Raw genomic sequence first — 26713 nt, forward strand, 5'->3', positions numbered from 1 at the left:
GAGCCCTTCACAGACAACATTAACACACGCAACGTAGTTGGGCACACATGGCTAGTATTTTAAACATATCCTAGTTCAGGGTGTTGTGATTCATCTCACAAATTGCCCAAAGTTGTGTAAGGCCTTCAAAAACATGCAGAACGTGAGACTAGAAATCTCACCAGCCTGCCCAGAGGAATTGCACCAAAATGCAGCCAAGCATCCCAGTAGGGGGTTGACTTCAGTTTACACCAGGAGCTTCTCTTTCAAAATTAAAAAAAAAAGTTCTGTAATGTCCTCAAACACATTCAAACTAGCCAGCAAGTGAAAGAATAACCATAAACCCCTGGCATAAAGAGAGCAAGGCCACAAGGCATCTTTATAAAGGATGGTTTATTAAGAGTAAAGGATAAAATACAACTTATCTTCATCGCTTCCTACTTTTGTGTGTGTGTGTTTGGGAGGAGGGTATCAAAGGTTTTATAGGTTTCAGTGTGATTTTTATGGGTGGGTACCATAAAGAACAAAATACAACAAAACACCCAAAAAAAAAAAAAAAAGGAGTTGCCAAAAGTAATCCTAGCTGTCAAAGTCAGAAAAACACGACATGGAAGAACGTCTATACACCAGGGCAGAAAGTCCTCTCTGTGTATCAGAAATCACAAAAGAATTAAGACTAACAAGCTAACAATGGAAATGAACTGCAGAGGACTTCAATTCCAAGGCTGCCTTCATAGAGCTGGGGGTGGTTCCTTAAAAGTGATGGACAGGTGCCCCCGCCTCTTTGGAATCCACCCACAAAATGCATTGAACATCAGAGAACAGGATAACTAACATACATGGAAACTGAAGAATTACGACGTAGAATAAAAATAAAAAGAAAAACTAAACAAAATAATGAGTGGCACAGTGGCGCAGTGGGTAGCGCTGCTGCCTTGCAGTTAGGAGATCTGGGTTCGTTTCCCGGGTCCTCCCTGCGTGGAGTTTGCATGTTCTCCCGCGGTTTCCTCCCACAGTCCAAAGACATGCAGGTTAGGTGCATTGGCGATCCTAAATTGTCACTAATGTGTGTGCCCTGCGGTGGGCTGGTGTCCTGCCCGGGGTTTGTTTCCTGCCTTGTGCCCTGTGTTGGCTGGGATTGGCTCCAGCAGACCCCTGTGACCCTGTAGTTAGGATATAGCAGGTTAGATAATGAATGGATGGGATAAACAAAATAATTCAATAATGCACAACTAGAACAGCATTACAAAAACAATGGAAAGCAATGAATGATAATGAAAAAGAACAAAGATGATAAAAAAAAGAAGCACTTTAAACAGGAGCCAAGGAGGAAGTGTTTTGGGGTTTTCCTTAAATAGTCTGTTCTGTCCCCTTTCTTTCTGTTCCTTCTTACCTTTTGTGATTCTTCCAGAGTTTCAAGTTTTGTTTTTTTTTTTTTTTTTTGCTACTATGAAGGCCAAGTCCTCATATGTTAATATCCAGAACTAGAATTTCAGATGTTGTACGTTTGTGAGACCCTTCTGTGACCTCGCTCTTTCCATGGAGGCTTTTACTTGTGCATTCATGTCTTCTTCAGTCATTTCCTCTGGGGATAAAGTTCAATCGATCTATCTATCAGTTTCTTACAATTCTATTATATAGTGCCATTCATATTTATTATATAGTGCCTTTCATATCTATTATATAGTGCCTTTCATATCTATTATATAGTGCCTTTCACATGTATCTATCTATCTATCAGTTCCTTACAATTCTATTAAATAGTGTCATTCATATTTATCATAGTGCCTTTCACATCTATCTATCTATCTATCTATCTATCTATCTATCAGTTCCTTACAATTCTATTATATAGTGCCATTCATATTTATCATATAGTGCCTTTCAGATCTACCTATGTTTCTATCCATCTGTCAATTCATCCATCATAGGAGGAGTTCAGCTTTGTTGTCTTCTTTCTCTTAGGTGCCGATACTTTAGAGGTGATGAGTTTAGTTGGCACCGTACTGGATGATCCTCTCCACTGTTGTGAAGTCCATTTTATATTCCTTGTTGTGCTTTATCTCTATTACAGTGTAGACTCTTTTAGGGGTTAATTAAATGAAAAATAAATCACAGACCCATGAAATGAATAATCAGCTCTGGGCTTGGTTTGCTGTGCCCCCCTACCCAAACCCCAACCCAATACCCCACCAATGCTTCAGGCCAGTCTCCGTTTATAAACTTTCACCTTTACTCTTTGCCCATTTATCAGAATCTCAGCTGTAGAGGGCTCTTTGGACTTTACAGACAGGATAAAGAGAAGCAAGGCAGGCTGTTCATCCGAGTCACACATTGTATATGATCTTTGCATGATGTTAATTTGTGAACTTTCAGCCACAAGTATAGAAGAGGCAAACATCGCCTGCTTTAAGTCCAGAACTTCCCATCACAGACAAGCAAACACCACCTGCCATAACCCCACATGGCTGTGAACACCTCACCTTTAGGAGTTTATATGGCTCGGTTTCATGTTATTCTTGGTAACTTCTCTCTTTTGCAGATGCTGGTGTTCACGTCAGGTCCAGGAGCTGCTCCTTCACTTCTTGAATTTCCTTGTCCTCTACTGATGGAGTCACTTCTGCTCTTTCTGGGTCATCCACTTTAGCTGTTTTCCTCTTTTTTTTTCAGTTCCAGTAACTTTGCTGATATTTCTTTTGTTGTTTCCTCACCCTTGACCACAGGGATGGGATCCACTTGTGATTTTTGGAGTTGAGCTTTCACTGTCACCTTCAGTCTGATGTACATCCATTTTTTGCTTTTCCAGAACCTCTTGCTTTTCTGTTAGTGTGTTACTATTTCAGCATCAGATGCTCTTGGGGACTTTCCACCTCTAGATGACAATCATTTATTGGGTATCTCTATTCATATTTGGGTTTTCAGGATGGGGTAAATGCCAACTCTGCTCCCTTTCTGTTCTAATACCTGCTGGATCTCCACTTGTTACACTTATTACTTCCTCTTTTGTAATTCCTTGGAGATGTATTCTACTTTTTTTCCTGACACATTTGCTTTTTTTTAATTAATTAGGATTACAGATCTTACGTTTGCACTTGTTAGGTCACTTGAGATTTCATTTCTGGATTGAAGTTTTCCCCGAGCTCTCCAGGCTTATCCCTTTATTGGAAATTGAGAATCGCTACATGACCTCCTCTTTATCCTCAGTTGACCACTAGCCTGTGGTCAGTCCTCTCAATTTCTTGCACCAAATATGTTTATGTGGTCTTCTCCATTTCCTTTGTGGTGGGACCAGCAACACTCTTCATCAGAACTGGCACTACATTGGAGGTCTTTTTCTCTTTATCAGTAGTTGTTGCACTAACACTACCATCATCACCTATAATAATGCTGAGGAAGGCAGTGGGCACTCAATCCTGGAAAACATGTGGCCAGTAATGAGATATTACTTTTGGTCATTTTATGCCAAGAAAATTGATTCACCATGACGTGATTTGGTAGCAATCCTATAGAATGAAATCCACCATGTGAAAAGGGCTTGAGTAGTTAGGTGGGTGACTTTTTGACTCCCTCCTTCTTCCCCCTCACTTACACCTCAGGGCTTTGTTTCTCTTGAGTGTGAATTGTTTAGTGTCTATGACAAAATGGCAGTCCTACAGTATATCCCATTTAGAACAACAACAAAAGTTTTCCTCCAGTGTGCATTTTCGCATGCTTACGAAAACTGGAATTACTTGCATATCTTTTGCCACATTCAGAGCAGCAGTATGGCTTCTCTCCGGTGTGAATTTGTACGTGCTGGCGAAGACTGTTGCTGGTGAAAAATTGTTTGCCACATTCAGAACAACAGTATGGCTTCTCTCCGGTGTGTATGCGTATGTGGTTCCGAAAACCTCTACTGTCAGAGAATCGTTTGCCACATTCAGAACAGCAATAGGGTTTCTCTCCAGTGTGGATTCTTGTGTGAATGTGAAGACGGCTAGGTAGTAAGAAGCGTTTTCCACATTCTAGACAGCAATGAGGTTTCTCTCCAGTGTGGATTCTTGTGTGGCTGTGTAGATGGCTTACTTGTGAGAACTGTTTGCCACATTCAGGACAGCAATAAGGTTTCTCTCCAGTGTGGGTTCTCGAGTGGTTCTGAAGATGTATTACTTGTGAGAATCGTTTTCCACAATCAGAACAGCCATATGGCTTCTCTCCAGTATGAATTCGCGAGTGCTTCTGAAGAGCACTGCTGTCACAAAATCGCTTGCCACATTCCGGACAGCAATAAGGCTTTTCTCCAGTGTGGATTCTTGTGTGTGTTTGAAGATGGCTTAATTGTGAGAATCGTTTACAACATTCTAGACAGCAATGGGGTTTTTCTCCAGTGTGAAGTATTGTGTGTTCCTGAAGACTACTGCTGTGTGAGAATCGTTTGCCACATTCTGGACAGCAAAAAGGTTTTTCTCCAGTGTGGATTCTTGTGTGCCTCTGCAGATAGCTTATTTGAGAGAATCTTTTACCACATTCTGCACAACAGTGTGGTTTCTCTTCAGTGTGAGTTCTGACATGTTTATCCACGTGTTTATTAGTTTTGATGGCTTCTCTCCTTCTTCTTTTGACATTAGGAAGAGAACTACTTTGCAAAGAGGCTGCTGTTGAATTGTGTGATCCATTTGTAGATATCTTCATCTTCTTGTTCTGTTTGTGTTGTGGTCTGCACTGAAGAGAAGTCTCACAACATGATGTTGGAGATACGCTGCCATTTTCGTGTGAATCTGCAATAAGATAAACAGGTTAGTCACGGTTTTAAAAAATACATTTTTGTAAAAAGAAAGGCGGCACACTGAAGTTTGACATTCTGGTGCGTGAATGGACTTTGCGTGTTCTCCTAATGTCTATTCAGTTTCTTCATTTTCCTTCCTAAATATGCGTCTGCTGTGTTAATCACTGTCTGGTGTGACCGAGTATGGATGTGTGTGCCAGAATGCCCTGCAGTGGACTGGCATCTGTTTTTGGGTTGACATCTGCCTTATTTCATAAGCTGCCCAAGATCCCAGTATGGATAGATGGGATCTGACATGTGAAGCAGATCAAGTGTCTCTCTCATGAGGATTCAGCCAAATTCATGTTTAGGCCCTTAAATGTCCAGTGGTCGCTGTTTCCCCATTTCTTAATATTCTTTTCACTGCTCTTACTAATCCTTATCTTCTTGTCGTTCTAATAATTTCTGTCCACTCATCTTTAATGGGACCCTGCAGTGTATGTGTCATCTTTAATGATGGACCCCAACCCCAGAGCTTTGTCTTATTCTACCATAACTGCTGACATTCACCCCCACCGCAATGACTTGTACAGAACATAGAGGGGCTGGGTGGCCAGCTGCCCTACAGAAAGTGGAATATGGGAAGTCAATAGGGTATTTATTTTGATTTATTTGATGATAAGTAGATCATTTCAGGCCCTTATGGTTATATATAAAAAAAAAAAAAAGATATAGCCATGCATGGGCTGGTATTAGGGTATCACAGTGGTGCTGTGGTTAGCACAACTGCCTCATGGGTGTTAAATCTTGCCCTCATGTGGACTTTGCATGTTCTCATGACATCCACATTGGTTGAACTTATTAGACTGCAGTTCACTCACATCCCCAAAAACTGCCAGAAGCGATTCAACTCCATTGGGCCCCTTGAACAACGCCTTTAATCTGCACTCTGACCCCCCCAAAGATCACGCAAAAAGACAATTTCCCCTCAGGGATTAACAAAGTGTATTGAATCAAAAAAAAAAAAAAATAAGAGCAGATAAGGTGACTAAACTGGCATTTTTGTGTGAATGTGGCGTGCATAGAGGACTGGTGTCTGCTGCTGCCTGGATAGGCTCTGGCCTCCTGCACACGACCATGGATTGGATGAAATTAAGGGTTAAATCACAAAACAGCCTGTGTCCGTTTTAATATTATTTATATTTAGTATGTTTCACTGTTCGAACACTGAATTACTGAACATTCTCCACACATACTGTAGGTGTATATCACATTATAATTAGTGTATGGTTGGGGCAAAATGATGACACGGATTTACAAGTCTAGGAATCAACTTTCAGAGTGAATGCTTACCTGTGTGTGTGTGTGTGCGTGTGTGTGTGTGTGTCACAATGTAAATCTGTGGACACAATCACCAAAAACTAAATTACTGAAAAGAGTAAAATGTAGCACAATTATGAGCACTGGAAAATTCCAAATGTCTATTGGAATAAAAATGCGCTAGTAGATTTTTCCATACATGTGCAGGTATACAAACATTAGGTTTACACATATGCATAAATATACTACATACTACAAATAAGCATTGAACGTGTCAACGTTTTTCTCAGTAAATATATTTCTAATGGGGCTATTGACTTGAAATTTTCAGCAGATGTCGGGAACAACCCAAGTAATCCACACATGCAAAGAAATCAAAAACAAATAATTCCATAAATTAAGTGATGTGTAATAAAGTGGAATGACAACACGGGATAAGTATTGAAAACGCTTACTGAAAAGTTTTTAAACACTTAGTTGGGGATGACAGCTTCAAGATGCCTCCTGCATGGAGGAACTTGTCGCATGCATTGCTCAGGTGGGATTTTGGACCCATTCTTCCACACCAACTGTCTTCAAATCTTGAAGGTTCCAGGGGTCTCTTCTATGAACTCTGATCTTGATTTCTTTCCATTGATTTTTAATGTGATTCAAGTTGGGTGATTGACTGACTGGGTCATTCTAGCAGCTTGACTTTCTTTATTTCTCCGACACCAATTGAGAGTTTCTTTGGCTGTGTGTTTGGGGTCCTCGTCTTGCTGAAATACCCCCCCCCCCCCCCCCCGTTTCATCTTCAGCAGATTCTTCTCAAGAATGTCCCGCTACATTTCTCCATTCGTCCTTCCTTTAGTTCTATGAAGTCTGCCAACTTGTGATGTTCACACACCCACCCCGTTCCAGACTGAAATGTCCACCATCTTGTAATAAAGTGGAATGACACAGGAGATAAGTATTGAACATAAGGAGGTGCAGAAAGGCCGGGAAAGCCAAGAAAGCAGCTGACGTCTGTCAATCCTGATAGCCCCCCAATGGTGCAAATGAATATCCGCTGGTTGAGTCCTAATTGATGGCCTATAAAGAAGCAGAGAGCTCTCTCCAGACCTTCACACCCTAATCGTTGATGCCATTGGTGACAGACAGATCTCTAAACTTGTGAAAGTTCCAGTGACCACTGCTGGGGGCCATAATCCACAAGCGGAAAGAACATCATTTCACCATCAACCGGTCACGACCAGCTGCTCCTCGCAAGATTTCTGTCACAAGAATAATCAGGAGAGTCATCCAAGAGCCAAGGACTACTCACTTGTGGAGGGCTTCAGAAAGACCTGGAAGGAGCAGGTCCAGCTGTGTCAAAGAAAACAAGGAGTCATGCACTCCACTGCCGTGGCCTCTATGCTCAAGAAAAAGCACATTGAAGCTCATGGAAAGTTTACCGCACACCATGTGGACAAGCCAGTGAAATGACTGGGAGAATAGAGTCTGGTCAGAGAAGAGCAAAATGGAACTCTTTGGATGTCATTTGATGAGAAATAAATGACACTGCACATCACCCCAAAAACACCACAGCAACAGTGAAGTCTGGAGGGGGGAACATCACGTTGTGTGGGGGGGCTGGCAGACTTCATAGAATTGAAGGAGGGACGAATGGACAAATGTAGCGGGACATTCTAAATAAGAATCTGCTGAAGATGAAACGAGGGGGGACATTTTAGCAAGATGAGGATCCCAAACACACAGCCAAGGAAACTCTCGATTGGTGTCAGAGAATAAAGAAAATCAAGCTGCTAGAATGGCTGAGTCAGTCAATTGCCCGACTTGAATCACATTGAAAAATCTACAGAAAGAACTGAAGGTCAGAGTTCATAGAAGAGACCCCCCAGAACCTTCAAGATTTGAAGACACTTGGTGTGGAAGAATGGGCCCAAATCCCACCTGAGCAATGGACGCGACTTGTGTCTCCATACAGGGGGCATCTTGAAGCTGTCATCACCAACAAAGGCTTTCCTAGTAAGTGTTACACACATTTCAGTAAGCGTTTTCAATACTTATTCATTTCATTTATGGACTTATTTATTTTGATTTCTTTGGATGTGTGGATTACTTGGGTTCTTACTGACATCTGCTGAAAATTTCATGTTGATAGTCCATTAGAAATATATTTATTGAGAAGAACATTGATGAATTCAATACTTATTTTCCCCCACCTTATATGTGTATCTTGATGCAATCCAAATGTTAACCTTTCAGTTTTCAACAGATTTGTACATTCAGACTGATGTCCTCCTGGACCACCAGCGAGACTGTCTGGGGGTCAGGATGCGAGTCTGTGACATAACACCCTTAAAGTCAATCACACCATCCAAAGACATTTTGGCACAGCATAGAAAATGCTAGAAGCTGGCTAATTTGGAAAGAAAACACTACCACACATCGTTTATGTTTTTGTGCACGTTTCGGACTTAATTGCTGCGATGTTTATCAAAAAATCCGATTCTACCTTTCCATTAAACATGATACAGCCCTAACCTACCAGATTTCATTGCTGTACTAACAACTTGGTATAGTGAAAGTCATGTGTTGGATACTTATTTATTGCAATCGCCGAATTATTATTATTTCTTTTTTCAATTTAGGTCAGATAGTGATAGTCTTCGTGCTCACAGACACGTGATCTCTACTCAGTTTCAACCAAAAGCGTATCCGGCTTTCATTCTTACTTGTTAAAAATACTGACTCAACCACTATTAGAATTTGTATACGTACTCAGTTTCATTATTATATCTAACAATGCAACTTACTTATTCTAATATTCATAGATGATGGCTGCTTATCTGCGTCTGTCCCGTATCCTTCAGTTATTTTCACTTCAACCTCAGATAACTCAGATTTCAGTTCTATAGACTTTTGCCGGGTAGGCAGTTGTTCCATAATAGTGAAACAGGGCTGCAAACTGGAATGACACAATTCACCAACATCTTGCTTGAAAATATTCTCAGTTTCTGGCATTTGCGCACCAAGAGTAACCGGGAAATCCTCTGAATCCTCAACTTTAATGTCACGAGTCTCCTCCTTGGGCTCATCCTCTTTAAAATCTGACACGTGTCCTCTAAAATCCTCCAGCTTCACACACGGACTCTCGGGTGCACCCCACTCATAGTCCTCTTGTTTAATGCGTGTCAGTCTCTCATCCAAGCCATCATCTTTGGTGGAGGCCATGCTCCGTGGAAAACTCTCCCTTCTTGTAAACTGTCTGCTTTTCTCTTCTCAGATTCCCTTCTCACACGGACCACCCTGGCCGGAAGGGCATGGCCATTATGAACTGGTAAGGAGGCTTCTTTTTATCTGTCAAAATAAAAGGGATAGACTCACTTCATAAAGATGTCAAAAATAAGTTGACTACATTTCTGGGTTAATTTAACACTAAAAAAAACCCACCAAGTTTTAATGAGAGACTGACATGCTGTCAACCCTCCATGTTAGGCTAGGAAGTTCTCAGCAGATTTGGAGTGAAAATCTACTTGGTGCAGAGACAAAGTCCAGCTGAGTAAGGCAAAGTCAAGAACAGAGAAAGGGAGCAAATTTAAAAATAGTTTTCTTTTATCATCACTTTGAACTGTTTGACATTGCTAATTTAAGGCAAAGCCGGCCCAAACACCACAGTGAGAGAGAGCTAAGATAAGGCCACCAGTTTAAAGAGACTCTGCCTGTGATGTATTGATACTGCAAACCTCAATTACAGGCAAATCAACAGAAATACACATTCTAGATAGATAGATAGATAGATAGATAGATAGATAGATAGATAGATAGATAGATAGATAGATAGATAGATAGATAGATAGATAGATAGATAGATAGATAGAAAAGGCACTATATGATAGATTGATAGATAGAGTGAGATGTGGCCGGCTAAACATTCCGGCTCTCACCCCCAGGCCGCCAGATGGAGCCCTCATGACAACATGGACGTTCCCAGAATTCCAGCAGGGCATTATGGACTGTGTAGTTTATATGCGCAGCCCTGCTGGATACCCTGGAGACCACAAGGAGTCGCTGTAAGGGGGCTATTGGACTCTTACATGCCCTATAACCCGGAGATGCGTCATGATCTCATGACAGGAAGAAACGACATGCCTCCGGGGTGAAGAAGAAGAGTTTTTATATGACCCGGAAGTGTTCCTAGTCACATGGACAGAGAGGGCGAAATGCTTCCGGGTCAGGGACTATATAAAGGACTCTGGGAAAGCAGTAAATTCGGCTGAGCTGGGAGGAAGGATGGCAAAGTGTCTGGGAGTGTGGAAGATTGATTATTGTATTGAATAGTGTGTTTATTGATTTATGAATATTGTGCACAAAGCACCCTCCACTCCACGTTATTGTTCAGATAAATATAGTATTTGGACTTTTACCTGGTGTCAAGTCAGAGGGTTCAAGAGGACAACAAGGGCTTCAAACTGTCACAATAGATAGATATAAAAGGCACCGACCCCCGCCTGCCTGTTAAACTATTAAATTAGAGGATCCTCATGTTAGTAAACATGGAGTTTCGCCCTGAAAAACGCATCTTCACACTCTGCAGTGTTTGGGCTGATGGTAAAGTTTTGTATTCACAACCTCCAGAACACCAAAGCGGAAGGAGTTCTATTATATTAGGAGCCCAGAATGCATAATGGTTAATGGTGAGTGTCTGTCTATCTTATATAGTGCCTTTCTCTATCTATCTTATCTATCATGGACCACCAGGCTGGCACCACTGCCTCAACCCGACTCAGACAAGTGTGGGATACAATTTCTAGTCACACACGTTTTTTTGTTTTCTTTTTTCTCGTGGGAAACGCCTTCCTCCGTTTCTCACATGGACAACACAGTTCTCAGCACAAGCACAACTCAACACAATACGCTTCTTCTTTTCTTTTTCTCCTCCACTCCTGCCGGCAAGCTTTGTCTTCCTCCTCCTGACTTTGGCCCACCCGAGAAGTGGCTGTTGGTTCTTTTTATAGCCCACCCGGAAGTGCTCCAGGTGCTTGATGAACTATTTCTGGCAGCACTTCCAGGTGTGGTGGAAGAACTGCCCATAAGGATTCAGCAGAGGGTGCTGCAGCACCCCCTGGTGGCACACACAGATCCCTACAGGGCTGCACCAAACTCTCAACTCCCATGAAGGTCTGCAGAAGTCCAAGGCACTCTTTCAACCCAGGGGTTCTGCCACCTAGTGCTCCGTGGGAGGTAATATTCTGGACATGCTTGCTCCCCTGGTCCTTGCAGCATGTCACACACGTTTTTTTATTTTCTTTTTTGTCGTGGGAAACGCCTTCCTCCGTTTCTCACATGGACAACACAGTTCCCAGCACTCACTGAAAACTAGAGAGTGGGGTGAGCAGTGAGGTGTCCTCCCGAGGGATCTGAGAAGCGACTGCGGGTGCGCAAAAGATCGAGGGAGGAGAGCTGACCTCGATGGTCATGGCAGTGACATCCGGCAGACGGGGCCAAGACAGAGGTTAGTTGAAGGAGCTCGTGGTTGTTGGTTCTCCGCCGGCTGAAGGAGCAATGGGTGAGCCGGGGAGAAAGAGACGGAGGTGGGCTGGAGAGTAAAGAGAGACTGTGTTTTAACTGCTGCACAGGGCAACCTTGGATTTTAAAGGATTTATTTATTGATGGTTTTCATCCCCACTAGACACTTGATTTTATGGATTTATTGAACGTTGGACACTGCACTTTTGTTTTGATTATGGTTTTAATAAAAGCCCTTTGTCACTTTTGGAAATATTTCCTGGCTTCATGAGAGATTTGTCCCCATTTGTCAGCTCATCTCGGTGACATTACTGACGGTGTTGGGGTTCAGGGCTCCCAGACGGATGAGGGGAGCATGGAGAGAACCCGCATCGTCACAATCTCTTCCATTATTTTTTCTGTGATTAACATTAAGCTTACTGACCTATAGCTGCTTGGATCTGCCCGGTCACCCTTTATACATAATGGAGACAATATTTGCTTGCCTTTTAAGTCTTTAAGAATTTCCACAATGTGCAGAGCTTTGTGAAAAATATGCATCAATGCCTTATAAATGTACAAACTAAACTCCTTAAGAACTCGAGGATAAATATTATTTTGCCCTGGTGATTTGTTTGATTTCAGCCTATTTAATCTGAGCAGCTCTTCTCTCTCTACAATTTCCAAATCTCTCAGTACCTCCTTAGTAGTCCCTGTTACCGCTGGTTGGTTATCCACTTCCTCACATGTGAAGACCTCGGGAAAAAAATGCCAGTTAAGAGCATCTGCCATCTCACCGACTGTATATTTTAATTCCTGATGCACTTCACCTCCTCCTTGACTGTTCTTTTACTACTAAAATATTGAAAGAATCTCTGAGTAGTCTTTCACCAGTTTCACAATATTTCTCTTCAACTGCCTTTTAGTCTTCCTAATGTCTTTCTTCACCATTGCTCTCATATGCCCCACAGCTCACTAATCATATAAACCATATGCACTTCTTGTTTTTTTAGGTACATTTGCAAATAATGCACAAAGCACCCGTTGTAAAATTCCATGCCTGTATGTCCGCATGAGACAACTGGGTCCTCTGTGGACCAATTTTGTTGAAAGGTGGCACACATATTCTTTAAGGAAATTTGTCAAAGCAGTTCAGTTTTCGTTGACATATATCAAACCGATCACACTGCACCATGTTTTGAAATTTTAAAAGTTTCCCGCTGAAAACTGCTATGGATGGTGACTCCATCAATCTGGAGGAGTACACAGACTCTGTGACTGGCTACATCTCCAAATGCATGAAGGATGTTACTGTTACCAAGGATGTTACCACAAGAGCCAACCAAATAGCCCTGGATGACGAGAGAAGTGCACAAGCTGCTCAAGATCAGAAATGCAGGCTTTGGATCTGGAGACAAGGCCACCCTCAGGGTGACAAGAGCCCACCTGTCTCACGCTATAAGGAGAGCTAAGTGGGCAACAAACAATTCAGCAGCACCAGAGACACACGTCGTATGTGGCAGGGCGTTCAGACAATTACAAACTACAAGCTCAACCCACACAGCAGCGATGGTGATGCCTCCCTTCCGGATGAGCTGATCAACTTCTTCGCACAGTTTGAGGCGCAGAACAAAGAGCCTGTGAGAAAAGCAACACCTCCCTCCACTGACCAGGCACTATGTCTCTCCATAAATGACATGAAGAGGACTCTATCCAGAGTCAATCCACGCAAGGCTGCAGGACCTGACAACATACCTGGTCGTGTGCTCAAAGAATGTGCCAGTCAACTGGCTGGTGTCCTCACAGACATCTTCAACACATCTCTGGGCCAGTCGTCAGTCCCAGCATGCTTCAAGTCGACCACCATCAATACCAGTGCCAAAGAAGTCATCAGCGACATGCTTGAATGACTACCGACCAGTTGCATTCATGCCAATCATCATGAAGTGCTTTCTAAAGGTTAGTCGTGTCACACATAAAGACTCCCTTGACCCTCTTCAGTTTGCGTACCCGCTCAAACAGGGCAACTGAGGATGCCATATGCCCTGCCCTTCAGCTCTCCCTGACACATCTGGATAAAAAAGACACATATGTCAGGATGCTATTCATAGACTTTAGCTCTGCCTTCAACACAGTCATCCCTCCAAAGCTGGTTGGGCCTGAACACCACCCTCTGCGAATGGATCCTGGACTTCTTGAAAGAAAGGCCCCAGTCAGTTCTGATGGGCTGCAGCACTTCCAGCTTTCATCACACTGAGCACTGGAGCACCTCAGGGCTGCGTGTTTAGTCCACTGCTCTTGGACTCACGACTGCACAGCCACGCACAACACCAACCACATTATCAAGTTTGTGGATGATATGACGGTGCTGGGACTGATAAGCAGGGATGATGAAACAGCATACAGAGATGAGGTGGAACGGCTGTCTGCATGGTGTGAAGACAACAACCTATCTCTCAATGTCGACAAGACAAAAGAAATAATTGTGGACTTCAGAAAATCACATCCTGCCCACATCCCACTGAGCATCAATGGTTTAGATGTGGAGACTGTTAGGAGTACCAAGTTCCTCGGTATATACAGTGGTGTGAAAAACTATTTGCCCCCTTCCTGATTTCTTATTCTTTTGCATGTTTGTCACACAAAATGTTTCTGATCATCAAACACATTTAACCATTAGTCAAATATAACACAAGTAAACACAAAATGCAGTTTGTAAATGGTGGTTTTTATTATTTAGGGAGAAAAAAAATCCAAACCTACATGGCCCTGTGTGAAAAAGTAATTGCCCCCTTGTCAAAAAATAACCTAACTGTGGTGTATCACACCTGAGTTCAATTTCCGTAGCCACCCCCAGGCCTGATTACTGCCACACCTGTTTCAATCAAGAAATCACTTAAATAGGAGCTGCCTGACACAGAGAAGTAGACCAAAAGCACCTCAAAAGCTAGACATCATGCCAAGATCCAAAGAAATTCAGGAACAAATGAGAACAGAAGTAATTGAGATCTATCAGTCTGGTAAAGGTTATAAAGCCATTTCTAAAGCTTTGGGACTCCAGCGAACCACAGTGAGAGCCATTATCCACAAATGGCAAAAATATGGAACAGTGGTGAACCTTCCCAGGAGTGGCCGGCCGACCAAAATTACCCCAAGAGCGCAGAGACGACTCATCCGAGAGATCACAAAAGACCCCAGGACAACGTCTAAAGAACTGCAGGCCTCACTTGCCTCAATTAAGGTCAGTGTTCACGACTCCACCATAAGAAAGAGACTGGGCAAAAACGGCCTGCATGGCAGATTTCCAAGACGCAAATCACTGTTAAGCAAAAAGAACATTAGGGCTCGTCTCAATTTTGCTAAGAAACATCTCAATGATTGCCAAGACTTTTGGGAAAATACCTTGTGGACTGATGAGTCAAAAGTTGAACTTTTTGGAAGGCAAATGTCCCGTCACATCTGGCGTAAAAGGAACACAGCATTTCAGAAAAAGAACATCATACCAACAGTAAAATATGGTGGTGGTAGTGTGATGGTCTGGGGTTGTTTTGCTGCTTCAGGACCTGGAAGGCTTGCTGTGATAGATGGAACCATGAATTCTACTGTCTACCAAAAAATCCTGAAGGAGAATGTCCGGCCATCTGTTCGTCAACTCAAGCGGAAGCGATCTTGGGTGCTGCAACAGGACAATGACCCAAAACACACCAGCAAATCCACCTCTGAATGGCTGCAGAAAAACAAAATGAAGACTTTGGAGTGGCCTAGTCAAAGTCCTGACCTGAATCCAATTGAGATGCTATGGCATGACCTTAAAAAGGCGGTTCATGCTAGAAAACCCTCAAATTAAGCTGAATTACAACAATTTTGCAAAGATGAGTGGGCCAAAATTCCTCCAGAGCGCTGTAAAAGACTCATTGCAAGTTATCGCAAACGCTTGATTGCAGTTATTGCTGCTAAGGGTGGCCCAACCAGTTATTAGGTTCAGGGGGCAATTACTTTTTCACACAGGGCCATGTAGGTTTGGATTTTTTTTTCTCCCTAAATAATAAAAACCACCATTTACAAACTGCATTTTGTGTTTACTTGTGTTATATTTGACTAATGGTTAAATGTGTTTGATGATCAGAAACATTTTGTGTGACAAACATGCAAAAGAATAAGAAATCAGGAAGGGGGCAAATAGTTTTTCACACCACTGTACTTAACTGAGGAACTTACATGGACGCATAACACCTCATCACTAATCAAGAAAGCCCAGCAGAGACTACACTTCCTGAGGCGGCTGAAGCGAGCAAGTCTTCCCCCTTCCATCCTCACCATGTTCTACAGAGACACCATTGAGAGTGTTCCGACCAGCTGCATCACTGTCTGATATGGCAACTACGACATATCCGACCGCAAGCACCTGCAAAGGATAGTGAAGACAGCAGAGAACATTATTGGGGTGCCTCTCCCTTCACTACAGGACATATTTTACAAACACAGTGTCCGCAAGGCCTGCAGCATTGAGCAGGACCCTTACACCCCTCACATGGACTTTTCACACTTCTGCCATCCAAGAGAAGATACTGCAGCATCAGCGCCAGATCTGCCAGGCTGCAGGAGATTTTTTACCCCCAAGCTGTCAGACTCTTTAACACCAGGCTGCCCCCTGGGATCTTCCACAAGGCCTCAACCACCTCTAAAAACAGAACTTTTATACATGTGAGCCACTGACCTGTAAAGACGAGTGTGCAGGTAGAGAAGAACTGACAATCTCATACTGACCTTTAAGGATTTTGATGTTCTTGATATCCTTCTGCTGTGAAACATTCTAACCTGTCATTGTTTACATGTCTTCAACAACTATTACCATACACTGATCATTTCTGTATTATCTATATCTATTATTTATTTATTTATTATATTACATATCTATTGACTATATTTATGTATCTACATTGCAAATACAATACATTGCATCAATATTCATATTGCTAACTACACGTCAATATTGCTGCTACTACTTTGTCTTGTCTTTGCTCAATGTCTTTTCTAATTTTAAATTTTCATTTTAATTCTATTTTTAATTTATTATTTGCACTTCATGTTGTTACACTGTGGACCCTGAGCTTCACAATTTCGTCTATCTGTATACTTATATATGGTTGAGATGACAATAAACTTCACTTTGACTTTTTGACTTTGAAAAGCCTTGGCGAATTGGCAAACTCGTCTGTTTTAAAACAGAGAAACATTCTGTCTGACTTCAGCTATGAATTATTTGGTACACTACAGTATATTTGTACACTGTATTAGGACTCCATTGACCAAGCTGCCCTGTGGGACATCCTGAGACTTTACGAGATCCCCTTAAGTTTGCTGGATATCATGGCCGGCCTGTCCACTGGTACTGTGCAGAGTGGAGGCAGACCCTCTGTGTTTTTCCCAATTGATTTTGGAGTTCATCAGCGGTGTGTTTTTGCTCCTATTCTGTTCAATGCTTGCATGGACTGGGTGTTGGGCGAGGTTATGGGGTCCAGCAGCTGTGGGGTATCTGTTGGTGAAAAGAGGTTCACTGATCTTGACTTTGCTGACAATGCTGTGGTCTTCAATGGTGGCTCTGATCGGGGCTCTCGAGAGTCTGAGTGAGGAGTCTGAGGGTCTGGGCTTGTGATAAAAATCAACATCCAGGCCTTTAATGACCTCTTGGACACGGCCATCAGCAGTGTGACTGTCCACGGAGAGAGTGTCAACCTCGTTGAGAGGTTTACTTACCTCGGCAGTGACATTCATGACTCTGGTGACTCTTCCTATGAAGTCAGTAGACAGGTTGGGAGAGAACGGGGGTGTCATGAGGTCGTTGGAAATAGGTGTGCGGCACGCCCGATATCTCTGTAAAAGGACAAAGGTCCAAATCTTTAGAGTCCAGGGGCCTCATGTATAAACGGTGCGTACGCACAAAAATGTTGCGTAAGAACGTTTCCACGTTCAAATTGCGATGTATAAAACCTAAACTTGGCGTAAAGCCACGCACATTTCCACGGTAGCTCATACCCTGGAGTACACATGTTCTACGCTCAGTTTTGCAGACTGGCAGCACCCAGCGTCAAAGCAGTGCTGCTGTTCCTGTGTGGTTACCCTTTACTTTTTAGATCCACATCCCTGATGCGGCTTTATAAATTCACTGAAATTAACCACATATTGTTTATTAGTGTAATGCATCTGATTGTAATTAACCTGTAACAAAATAATGGTCCACAGAATGGTCAAACTATTCTAAATACCATAACTGCTTTAGCGTTGTTAATCTCACTTCACATTCTTCTTCTCCTTTCAGCTGCTCCCGTTAGGTGTTGCCACAGCGGATCATCTTTTTCCATATTACTCTCACTGCACCACTCGGAGTATTTATATCACTGTATCTGAGTGGGGAATCACAGCAGCAGCTGATCCGAAAGAGAATTATCGGCATACAGCATCAAGCACACGCTGCCTCAGCCATGCTGTCTATTTGAACTGCTCTGACATGGCAAACACTTCAGAGCCTTCCCTGTACGGACCTCGCGGTTCAGAAACAGTTTCATCCCAAGAACTCTAAACGCACTCCATCAGTCCATCAAGTGCTCCTTGTAGAACTGTTTGTACTTATAAGTACAATCACCTCACTGTAAACTTGAGATACAGTTATAATATTGCACAACTTTATAAAGTGCATATTTACATATGATGATGATATCATTTTTAAGATGAAATGCAGCAAAATATGTTTATTATATTATACAGTTAAAACTTTAACTTTAACTACACAGTGCTGCAGTGCCAGCAAGGAGCTGGAGCTTCGTTCACAGTTTATTCCTGCCTCGCGTTGTATTCTTGCTGACGCGACACTGGAAGGATAGATGGATAGAATAATTAAACATTACGAAGATATTTCAATGTTCCTTAAAAGTTTTGAAGAATCGGCGTTCTAAGCTTACAGATGGCTTAACGTCTATTACAGAGCTGATTGTGTGGCGATTGGGTATTTGGAGAAAGAAAAGTCAGGACAGGAATTGGAGGTTAGTACGTGTGAAAGAGACAGTACTGCTGCAATAAAGTATCTCATCGAAGGTCGCGCACGGCGCAGCAAGCATCCTGTGTGAGACATGAACAAGCACTGCGCCACCGTGTTCCCATGTTTAATAACATGCTTTAACTCCTATCATCACGAAAATTATATCACGTATACATCTGAGTATTTTAATTATTCAGACAACTGTAATATTTTGAATGTAATGGATTCTGTGTCCTGTCGGAGGAAGAGAAAGCCCGGAAGCACGTAGTGATTCACACACACAGAGCACATAGAAGATCAAATACAAAACAAAGCATTTGACGTGCTACTTTAGTTACGATGGGATTTGAGAAGCTAGTAAATTAAATGATTTTAAGATGAAGTTTATGATGTTCTACTTTAATGACAAAATAAACTACGTGATTAAAGTGGAAATTTCGAGATTAAAGTTGACATTTCGTGCTTTTTTCCCCACTGTGTGCCTATTTTTTTTTTCTCTTTGTGCCCTAATAAGCTTTCATATGACACTCAGACGGTGGGCTACGACTCGCCTTTTCATGCCTTATCTGACAGCTCCTTTTTTATTTCGGGCACTGTGTGACTTTGTGAACTTGAGCTTTCGAGTTTCTCTGACATGCTATGTCACTCGATCAACTTCCTTTTTGTTGTTAATTCCACGGTTTAAACCAACAAATAGTACGTTTTTCTTTGCCTCCACTTGGTATTCGCTGAAATTCTTCTGCTTTCCCCTGTGCTTTTGCCATTGTCTTTTCACAGAAGGCTGAGCTTAAGGGCTATTTATATTGCTTTGCATATTCAAAGAGGTGTAATTCTGGGAGAAGTTGGGGTGGGACAGCAGGCGAGTGTACGTGCGTTACTTTTCACACTGACCAGGATTTATGTAGCGGAAGAACATGGAAGCTGGCGGTCGCACAGATTTATGCATCTGGATTTTTTGTGCGTACGCACAGTTCCGCTTTTGTTCCGCTTTTTGTCCGTACGCCATGTTATATGTGTCCTCACAGGTGGCGCAGTGGTAGTGCTGCTGCTTTGCAGTAAGGAGACTGTGGAAGATTGTGGGTTCGCTTCCCGGTTCCTCCCTGTGTGGATAGCGCTTTGAGTACGGAGAAAAGCGCTATATAAATGTAATGAATTATTATTATTTATTATTATTAGTGTGAGTTCTATGCACAGCGTTATGCATGAAGCCCCTGGTGCTTCCTGCCTTGCTATATGGTTGTGAGACATGGATGCTATCCAGTGACCTGAGATGAAGACTGGACTCCTCCGGTACTGTGTCTTTTCGCGGGATCCTAGGATACCTCTGTTTTGACATTGTGCTGAATGAGAGGTTGCTCATGGACTCCCGAATGAGGCACATTACCTGCATTGTAAGGAAGCGTCAGTTACGGCACTACGGCCATTACCCGAGGGTGATCCGGCTCGCAGGACCCTCACTGTCAAGGACCAGACCAGGGGGACACCCACATAACACCTGGCTGTGGTAGATAGAGGGTCATTTCTGGAGGGTGAGATTGGGCAGCTTGTCTGCCTGGGGGGGTTGCCAATCAGGATCCCGAGCTGTTGTTGTGTGGTGGGTGCAGCAACATGCTGTACCAGTGCATGCTCCCCAACCTGACCCGACCTGTATTAATCCTTGAGGGGAGATTCTCTTTTCACATAAAACTTTGGAGGTCAGAGTGCATTGTCAGCCATTGTACAGAGCCCCCCGGAGTAATTTTCATCGCAAGGGCCCAGTGGAGTAGGATCCCATCTGGCAGTAATCAGATACCAGCACCAATCCTTAGCCTCAGAGCCACCACTGGTTGACTGTTTCAATTTCCCCCTGGCTCCTATCACACCAATTTTGGATTTTTGTTTTTTTTCATCTCTCACAGCCATGACTGACAGCAAACAGATCCCCAGTACAAGTTAATGAAACACCAGCAGACTGCGTTGTGCGGGTGGGAAGTTGCTGTCTGTGGCTTCTTGAGAGCAAGCACAGGAGAACTAGTGCATGAGCACCTCAGTCCTCCTGATGCTTTATGTTGTAGCAGGTAAGCTAAACGATCTTCCAAACTGTACAAGTATAAAATGTAAGCAAGAGGAACAAAACGTTATCTATATACGTAACATTAAAGGACCCTGTGGTGTGTAAGCCTTTATGCACAAAGCTTACTCAACATTAACTTTACACTAAACTAACCTCGCAGCTCCATTATCTGCTGATTATAATGATTAACTCTTTCACCGACACTGTAAGTTACTAAGGTGACCAGACGCCCCGGCGACAGCACGGACAATCCTGGTTTCATCCTATGTGTCCCAATAAATAACTGAAGAATATCAAAATGTCCCGATTTTAACAGACTACCTGTTTTCAAATTGTGCGCACAAAACTCAGAGGGGTAAACCCCTGCTTGATTAGAAACGTGTGTGTGTGTTGAACATGAACAGCATTGCACAGGAGGAACAAAAAAATTCCAGCACTGTGCACAATCAGACGGGTTTACTTGTGAAAGTGTATTGTTTTTTAGGGAGGGGGGCACTGATCCCTCCCGGATGATGATGATGAGATGAAGTAGGCGTTTTGAGGATGGGCTTTATATGTGGGCATACTTGCAACACAAGTGCCCCAGTTCGGGACGTTAAAAATCTGGTCCCCCTAAAAAAGTTACCATCCGAGTGCCACCTTCACCGGATATCCATGATGGCCGCTTCGCTGTAATAAACTTTGACATTACATCTGTTTATCCCTTAACATTTCTCATAACTGAATAGCTTTGTGGGTCCCATTTCATAAATGCTACAGCGGCCAGACACTCAAGCAAAGAAAGATTTTTGTTTGTTTGTTTAATGTAGATTACGTTGATTGGCAATTGCAAATTGTTCAGTGTGTGTGTGTGATAATGGTGTGTTTAAGCGAGTGTGTGACTGACAGCGGTAGCTGGGATGGATCAGAGTCCTCTCCAGGCCTGTCTCCAGCCTTTTGGCCCCACATCTCTGAAATGGACTGAGAAGTAGTGATGGGAAGTTCAGATCATTTTACCGACTCGGACCTTTGAGTCTCGTTCAGCAAAATGAACGAATCCTTTTTCGAGTCATTTCGTTCATTTTAGCAAAATATAATTAAAATGTTACCTGTTACCTCCCTAACACATCTACTGCTTACACAAATGTTGATCACACTACAAACAAGACAAAACTATAATGCTATAAGAAACAGAAAATATTAATTCATTGTTTACCTGGGTCTTTAGTCTATGATTCGCTCACCTCGCCTCTTATCTGACAAGTTTTCGGGTTTGAGTCATTCGTTCATCACGTGACAGCCCAATTAGCTAACCAAGGCAGTCTGAGCCGGAAAAAGAATTGATTAGTTCATCTCTCGAGTCTTCGGGTTTGAGTCGTTCGCCCATAAGCTTAACCTATGCAGTCTAAGCCGGAAAGAGAATTGATTAGTTCATTCCTCGAGTCTTTCGAGTCGTTCGTTCTTTTGTCATGTGACCACTTACCGGCTCACTACCTCAGTCAAATACTAACGTAAAATTCCATTTGTTGTATGTTGGATCATATTTAGAAATTATCATAAAATTATCAAAAATATCTAAAACGCATTTTCTTATAAATAAAAAAGGTCTGTCAATTTCTGTCACTATGATTTTGTTACTGTTTCTTGAGGATCACTCCCACAAGACGACTCGTTCTTCCTGAGTCACATTAAAGATTCGTTCAAAATGAACGAATCGTTCAAGAACGACCCATCACTGCTGAGAAGGTTCTAGAACCTGCCTACTGAACTCAGTCCAGTCCACTGAGGACCACAGAGCCTGTGAATGCACCTGAATGTTACACCATTGCTCACACTTTCTAACTCAACTCCTTATCTAACCAACCCCGAGTTGTCTTTAATTTCTTACGGCTTTTAACTTTTGGGATAAGCTTGCCTTGCACTGCATGAAAAACATTTTCTTTAACCTGACAGACATCTCCTTGACTGTCTCCACACTTAAAAGCTGCAATTGAAAAGGGTGAAGACATTCTCAAGTACTTCACATGTTGGTGGCCTTGTCTCTCCTAGTGACACCAAATACACCGGAATATGCTGAACAATTTGCAAACTCATTGAAAAGAAAGTATTGCTATTTAAAATCATTATTTAAAAAGTGATGGTATTTGAAACAGGGTAAATAAGCAGTTAATAATAATAAAAATAAACAGGTCCCCTTATTTTTGGACTACTTCATTCCTTAGAGTCAAGTGACTAAGAGACCATCTGTACTAACCGTTTAAAAATAATCAAATCCTCATTTTGCATTTGTTATAAAGATATATGTATTTCTCTAATAATAATAACAATAAAACATTTTATTTAGTACCTTGCCCATGCTCAAGGTTTTCTCTTCTTAACTTGCACTAAGCATTTACATCATCTACAGTATTAACAAAATGTTTGCTTTCATCTGCGGTGGGCTGGCACCCTGCCCGGGCATTTGTTCCTGCCTTGTGCCCTGTGCTGGCTGGGATTGGCTCCAGCAGACCCCCGTGCCCCTGTGTTAGGATATAGCGGGTTGGATAATGACTGACTGACTGACTGACTGTTTGCTTTCATTTTTGTCTTTTAAGTAACTAGGGGGCTGCGTCCTCTGCTCGCTTTGCTCGCCCACCCCCGGGTTTGGTTAACCGGATGCACAATTTAAAGAGATTATTATTTTCATGGGAATTGTTACATATGCATTATTTTCACTTTTACTTTAAAACCAATATTGGGAATTAACTTTTCATCAATATCGCAGAGATTTTTGATTCCATGTCTGGACTTACATCGTGACAACGCAACGTATAACTTGCCTGTGAGTGAATATCGTTTCTTTCTCTCTAATAGATAAAATGACTTTCTCGAATGTTTGTCCCTGCTCTTTCTTCTTCGTTTAGTCGTTAACCGTCATCTAGAACAGGGGTGCCCAACTCCGGTCCTGGAGGGCTGCAGTGGCTGCAGGTTTTCATTCTCACCCTTTTCTTAATTAGTGACCTGTTTTTGCTGCTAATTAACTTCTTTGGAATTCATTTTAACTGATTTGGTTTTTAAGAAATGTTTCCCTGAATTTCTTCATCGTTTCTCTGAATTGCTGCATTTCTTTCCTTAAATGGCACCCAAACAGAAGTGAAATGTGAAGTGAATGAGCCAAGTGAGGGCCTCAATCTCCCAACTAATTTCACTCCAACCAGTTGGTTAATTAGGTGCCGATTCTTGTTGTTAATTACACCCATTCTTTAATTCCATGGCTTGTTGCTGCTCTCATTGTGCAAAAGCAGACATTTCCGAAATTGTGGATTTTCTGTTTTCTAAGAGCAGATCGGCATTCCTGAGACCTTCACTTTCCTTATTAACTTCTTTTGAATTCATTTTAATTGACTTGCTCTTGAAGACTCAGACCCCTCAACTGCTTCTTTCACCTTAATTAGCAGCCAAACAATAATGAGACACAAAATGAGCCAAAACGGTACCAGCAAACTGTGACCATCATACAATATCTGAAAATAAAGAAAGGTGAAGGTCTCAGGAATGCTCACTCACCTCACATTTCATTTCTGTTTGGGTGCCATTTAAAGAAAGAAATGTTGCAATTCAGGGAAACATTTCTTAAAAACCAAGTCAGTTAAAATTAATTCCAAAGAAGTTAATTAGCAGCAAAAACAGGTCACTAATTAAGAAAAGGGTTAGAATGAAAACCTGCAGCCACTGCGGCCCTCTGGGACTGGAGTTGGGCTCCCCTGATCTAGAACGTATAAAATGATTGTCCTGAAAAAATTTATAAGAGCTGAGAGCGCAGGAAGTGTGTCTGACAAAGGCATTCACAAGACTGAGAGGTGAGATGACCGCGGTCTTGTTTGAAAATAGTTGTAAGTAGGGCGTGACTTGAAAGAATCTCATGTTAAAAGAGTGATGTTAAACGTCTCCGTCTCACGGGACTTCATACCGAGCCAACGTTTTAGAAATGTTTTAATTCTCACTGGCAACACGAATTAGACGATCTACAAGTCTCCGACTTAAAGATTAAATCCGAACAATCTATTTGATCTCTTTTTTCCCTGCTCCATTATTTCACCAAGTAATAATTTCCGTTTGTTTGCGCTAATGCGATCTTTCCTATCCTTTTGTTGAGACTTTCAAATTTGCGTACTTCCAGTATCTCTAACCTGCTGTGCATGTTTATCACGCCAACATTTTTTAATTCTTCACGACTTTCTACTTTGCCATCTACTCTTTGTCCTTTATTTCCGTCTCGCGAGACGTATAAGTGTCTCTCCGAGAAAATCACGTCTTGTCTACTTCCAAGATTATTATAATAGAGATATTATTTATGTGAGAAATATGCCTGAAAAGAAATAAAAAAAATAAATAAATCAAAACTGTTACTGGTTTTTAATATATGGCCATTGTTATCTGTCCATGTATGGCACTGCTGCCCTTATGGTAATAATCCTCTTCTTGCGTCTCAGTATCTGCCGTTAGCGTATCTGAAGCTGATTTCCCCAGTTTGCACATGAACTTCATTTTAGCACGTTGTTCGAACTGTGATATTGCGCACGTCTATCCATCATCCACCCATTTTCCAACCTGCTGAATCCGAACACAGGGTCACGGGGGTCTGCTGGAGCCAATCCCAGCCAACACAGGGCACAAGGCAGGAACCAATCCTGGGCAGGGAGCCAACCCACTGCAGGACACACACACACACACACCAAGCAAACACTAGGGCCAATTTAGAATCGCCAATCCACCTAACCTGCATGTCTTTGGACTGTGGGAGGAAACCCACGCAGTGCAACATGCAAACTCCACGCAGGGAGGACCCGGGAAGCAAACCCAGGTCCCCCAACTGCGAGGCAGCAGCGCTACCCACTGTGCCACCGTGCCGCCCGCGCACGTCTATCTCAAACAGTAATTCAAACAATGCTACACGCTGAAATCAATCCAGACCTGCTGTAACCGGTCTACAGACGTGCTGCGTTCCCCTCCACAACAATTTGTGCGTAATCACATCGCAATGCCAGGAACTTCTTGACTGCTCCTTGTAAATACATATATATAGATTTTTTTTTTAGCTTAATATACTTTATTAATCCCTGAGTGGAAACTGTTTTGTCCTTATACTTTCCAAAGCACAGCGTAAATATTTGTAGATATTGACTTAATTTCTTTTTTTCTAAAGTGGCTAAACTCTACTTTTACCCGAGTTATTTTTTTTTCGAGCCCACTCTTCTACTTTTACTCGAGTAGTTTCCACTTTTCTTTCCACTTTAGTAAATATTTGTCTACATTTTTTTTAGTTATTAATTCCACTTAAGGACTAAACCCCGCGTCACTGTGTGCCCTGTGATAGACTGGCACCCTGTCTTGTACCGGATCTCTGTCTCTCACGACCCACCCCGCTATTTGGGGGGGAAGTTCTTACTAATTTTTACGAATTCCAACGACGAGACGAGCGAGCGGTTTTTCACGGCAGCCAGTGTAAACGTAACGGGAAAGTAGAAATAAACGGCGCACAAGCGGAGTGGCGTCACCATCCACAATGAAGCCCCTCTGCAGATCGCCGCGACTCTCATTTCTGTTTCTCCATTTTATTTTCAAAGACATTCTCATTCTTACCATTCTGTCTGTCTGTCTCTCTTTCTTTCTTTCTTCCTTCCCATTTTCGTCTCTCCTGATTCATAGCCTACACGCTGTCTTTCTTATTCCGCTCCCATCCCGACATTCCTGCCCACGTACTGCTGCACTTTCTTTTTCCTCTGGTTTCCCAAACCGGTATTCCCGCCCCGATGCTCCCGTTACTCACCGACACTTATCGTCGTCTCCCTTTTTCTTTTTTTTGTCTCTGAAAAATGCAGACCCACACCTCGTATATCAGTCCGAGACGTTCGCTGCAGGAATTAAACAAACAAAATGAAACAAAACGAATCGTCAACGAGCGACTCGACAGAAAGAAGGCGTTCCTATGCCGATCTGCTGGTAAACACTGCCATCTGTTGGACGGAGGGAGTGTTGCAGCTACGCCGCTCATAAGACCCGTGTAGGACTCGCAAAGGACTGCCATTCTGCCCAGTGCTGATTCCAGCCTTGTGCTTAATGCTGCCAGGAT

At 42.5% G+C, this 26713-nt stretch overlaps 1 protein-coding gene across 1 annotated transcript; it reads right to left on the reverse strand.

Annotated features, from left to right (window-relative positions):
- On the reverse strand, positions 1 to 26512 carry LOC114641688 (zinc finger protein 501-like). The gene is made up of 3 exons (XM_028790713.2): positions 26411 to 26512; positions 8842 to 9385; positions 1 to 4736 (listed from the first exon to the last, which is right to left on the reverse strand). The coding sequence occupies exons 2-3, from the start codon at positions 9257 to 9259 to the stop codon at positions 3646 to 3648; spliced, it is 1509 nt and encodes a 502-aa protein (XP_028646546.2). The 5' UTR covers positions 9260 to 9385; positions 26411 to 26512; the 3' UTR covers positions 1 to 3645.
- Positions 26513 to 26713: the final 201 nt, after the last annotated feature.

The sequence above is a fragment of the Erpetoichthys calabaricus genome, chromosome 5, assembly GCF_900747795.2.
Source record: "Erpetoichthys calabaricus chromosome 5, fErpCal1.3, whole genome shotgun sequence".
NCBI lineage: Eukaryota > Metazoa > Chordata > Cladistia > Polypteriformes > Polypteridae > Erpetoichthys > Erpetoichthys calabaricus.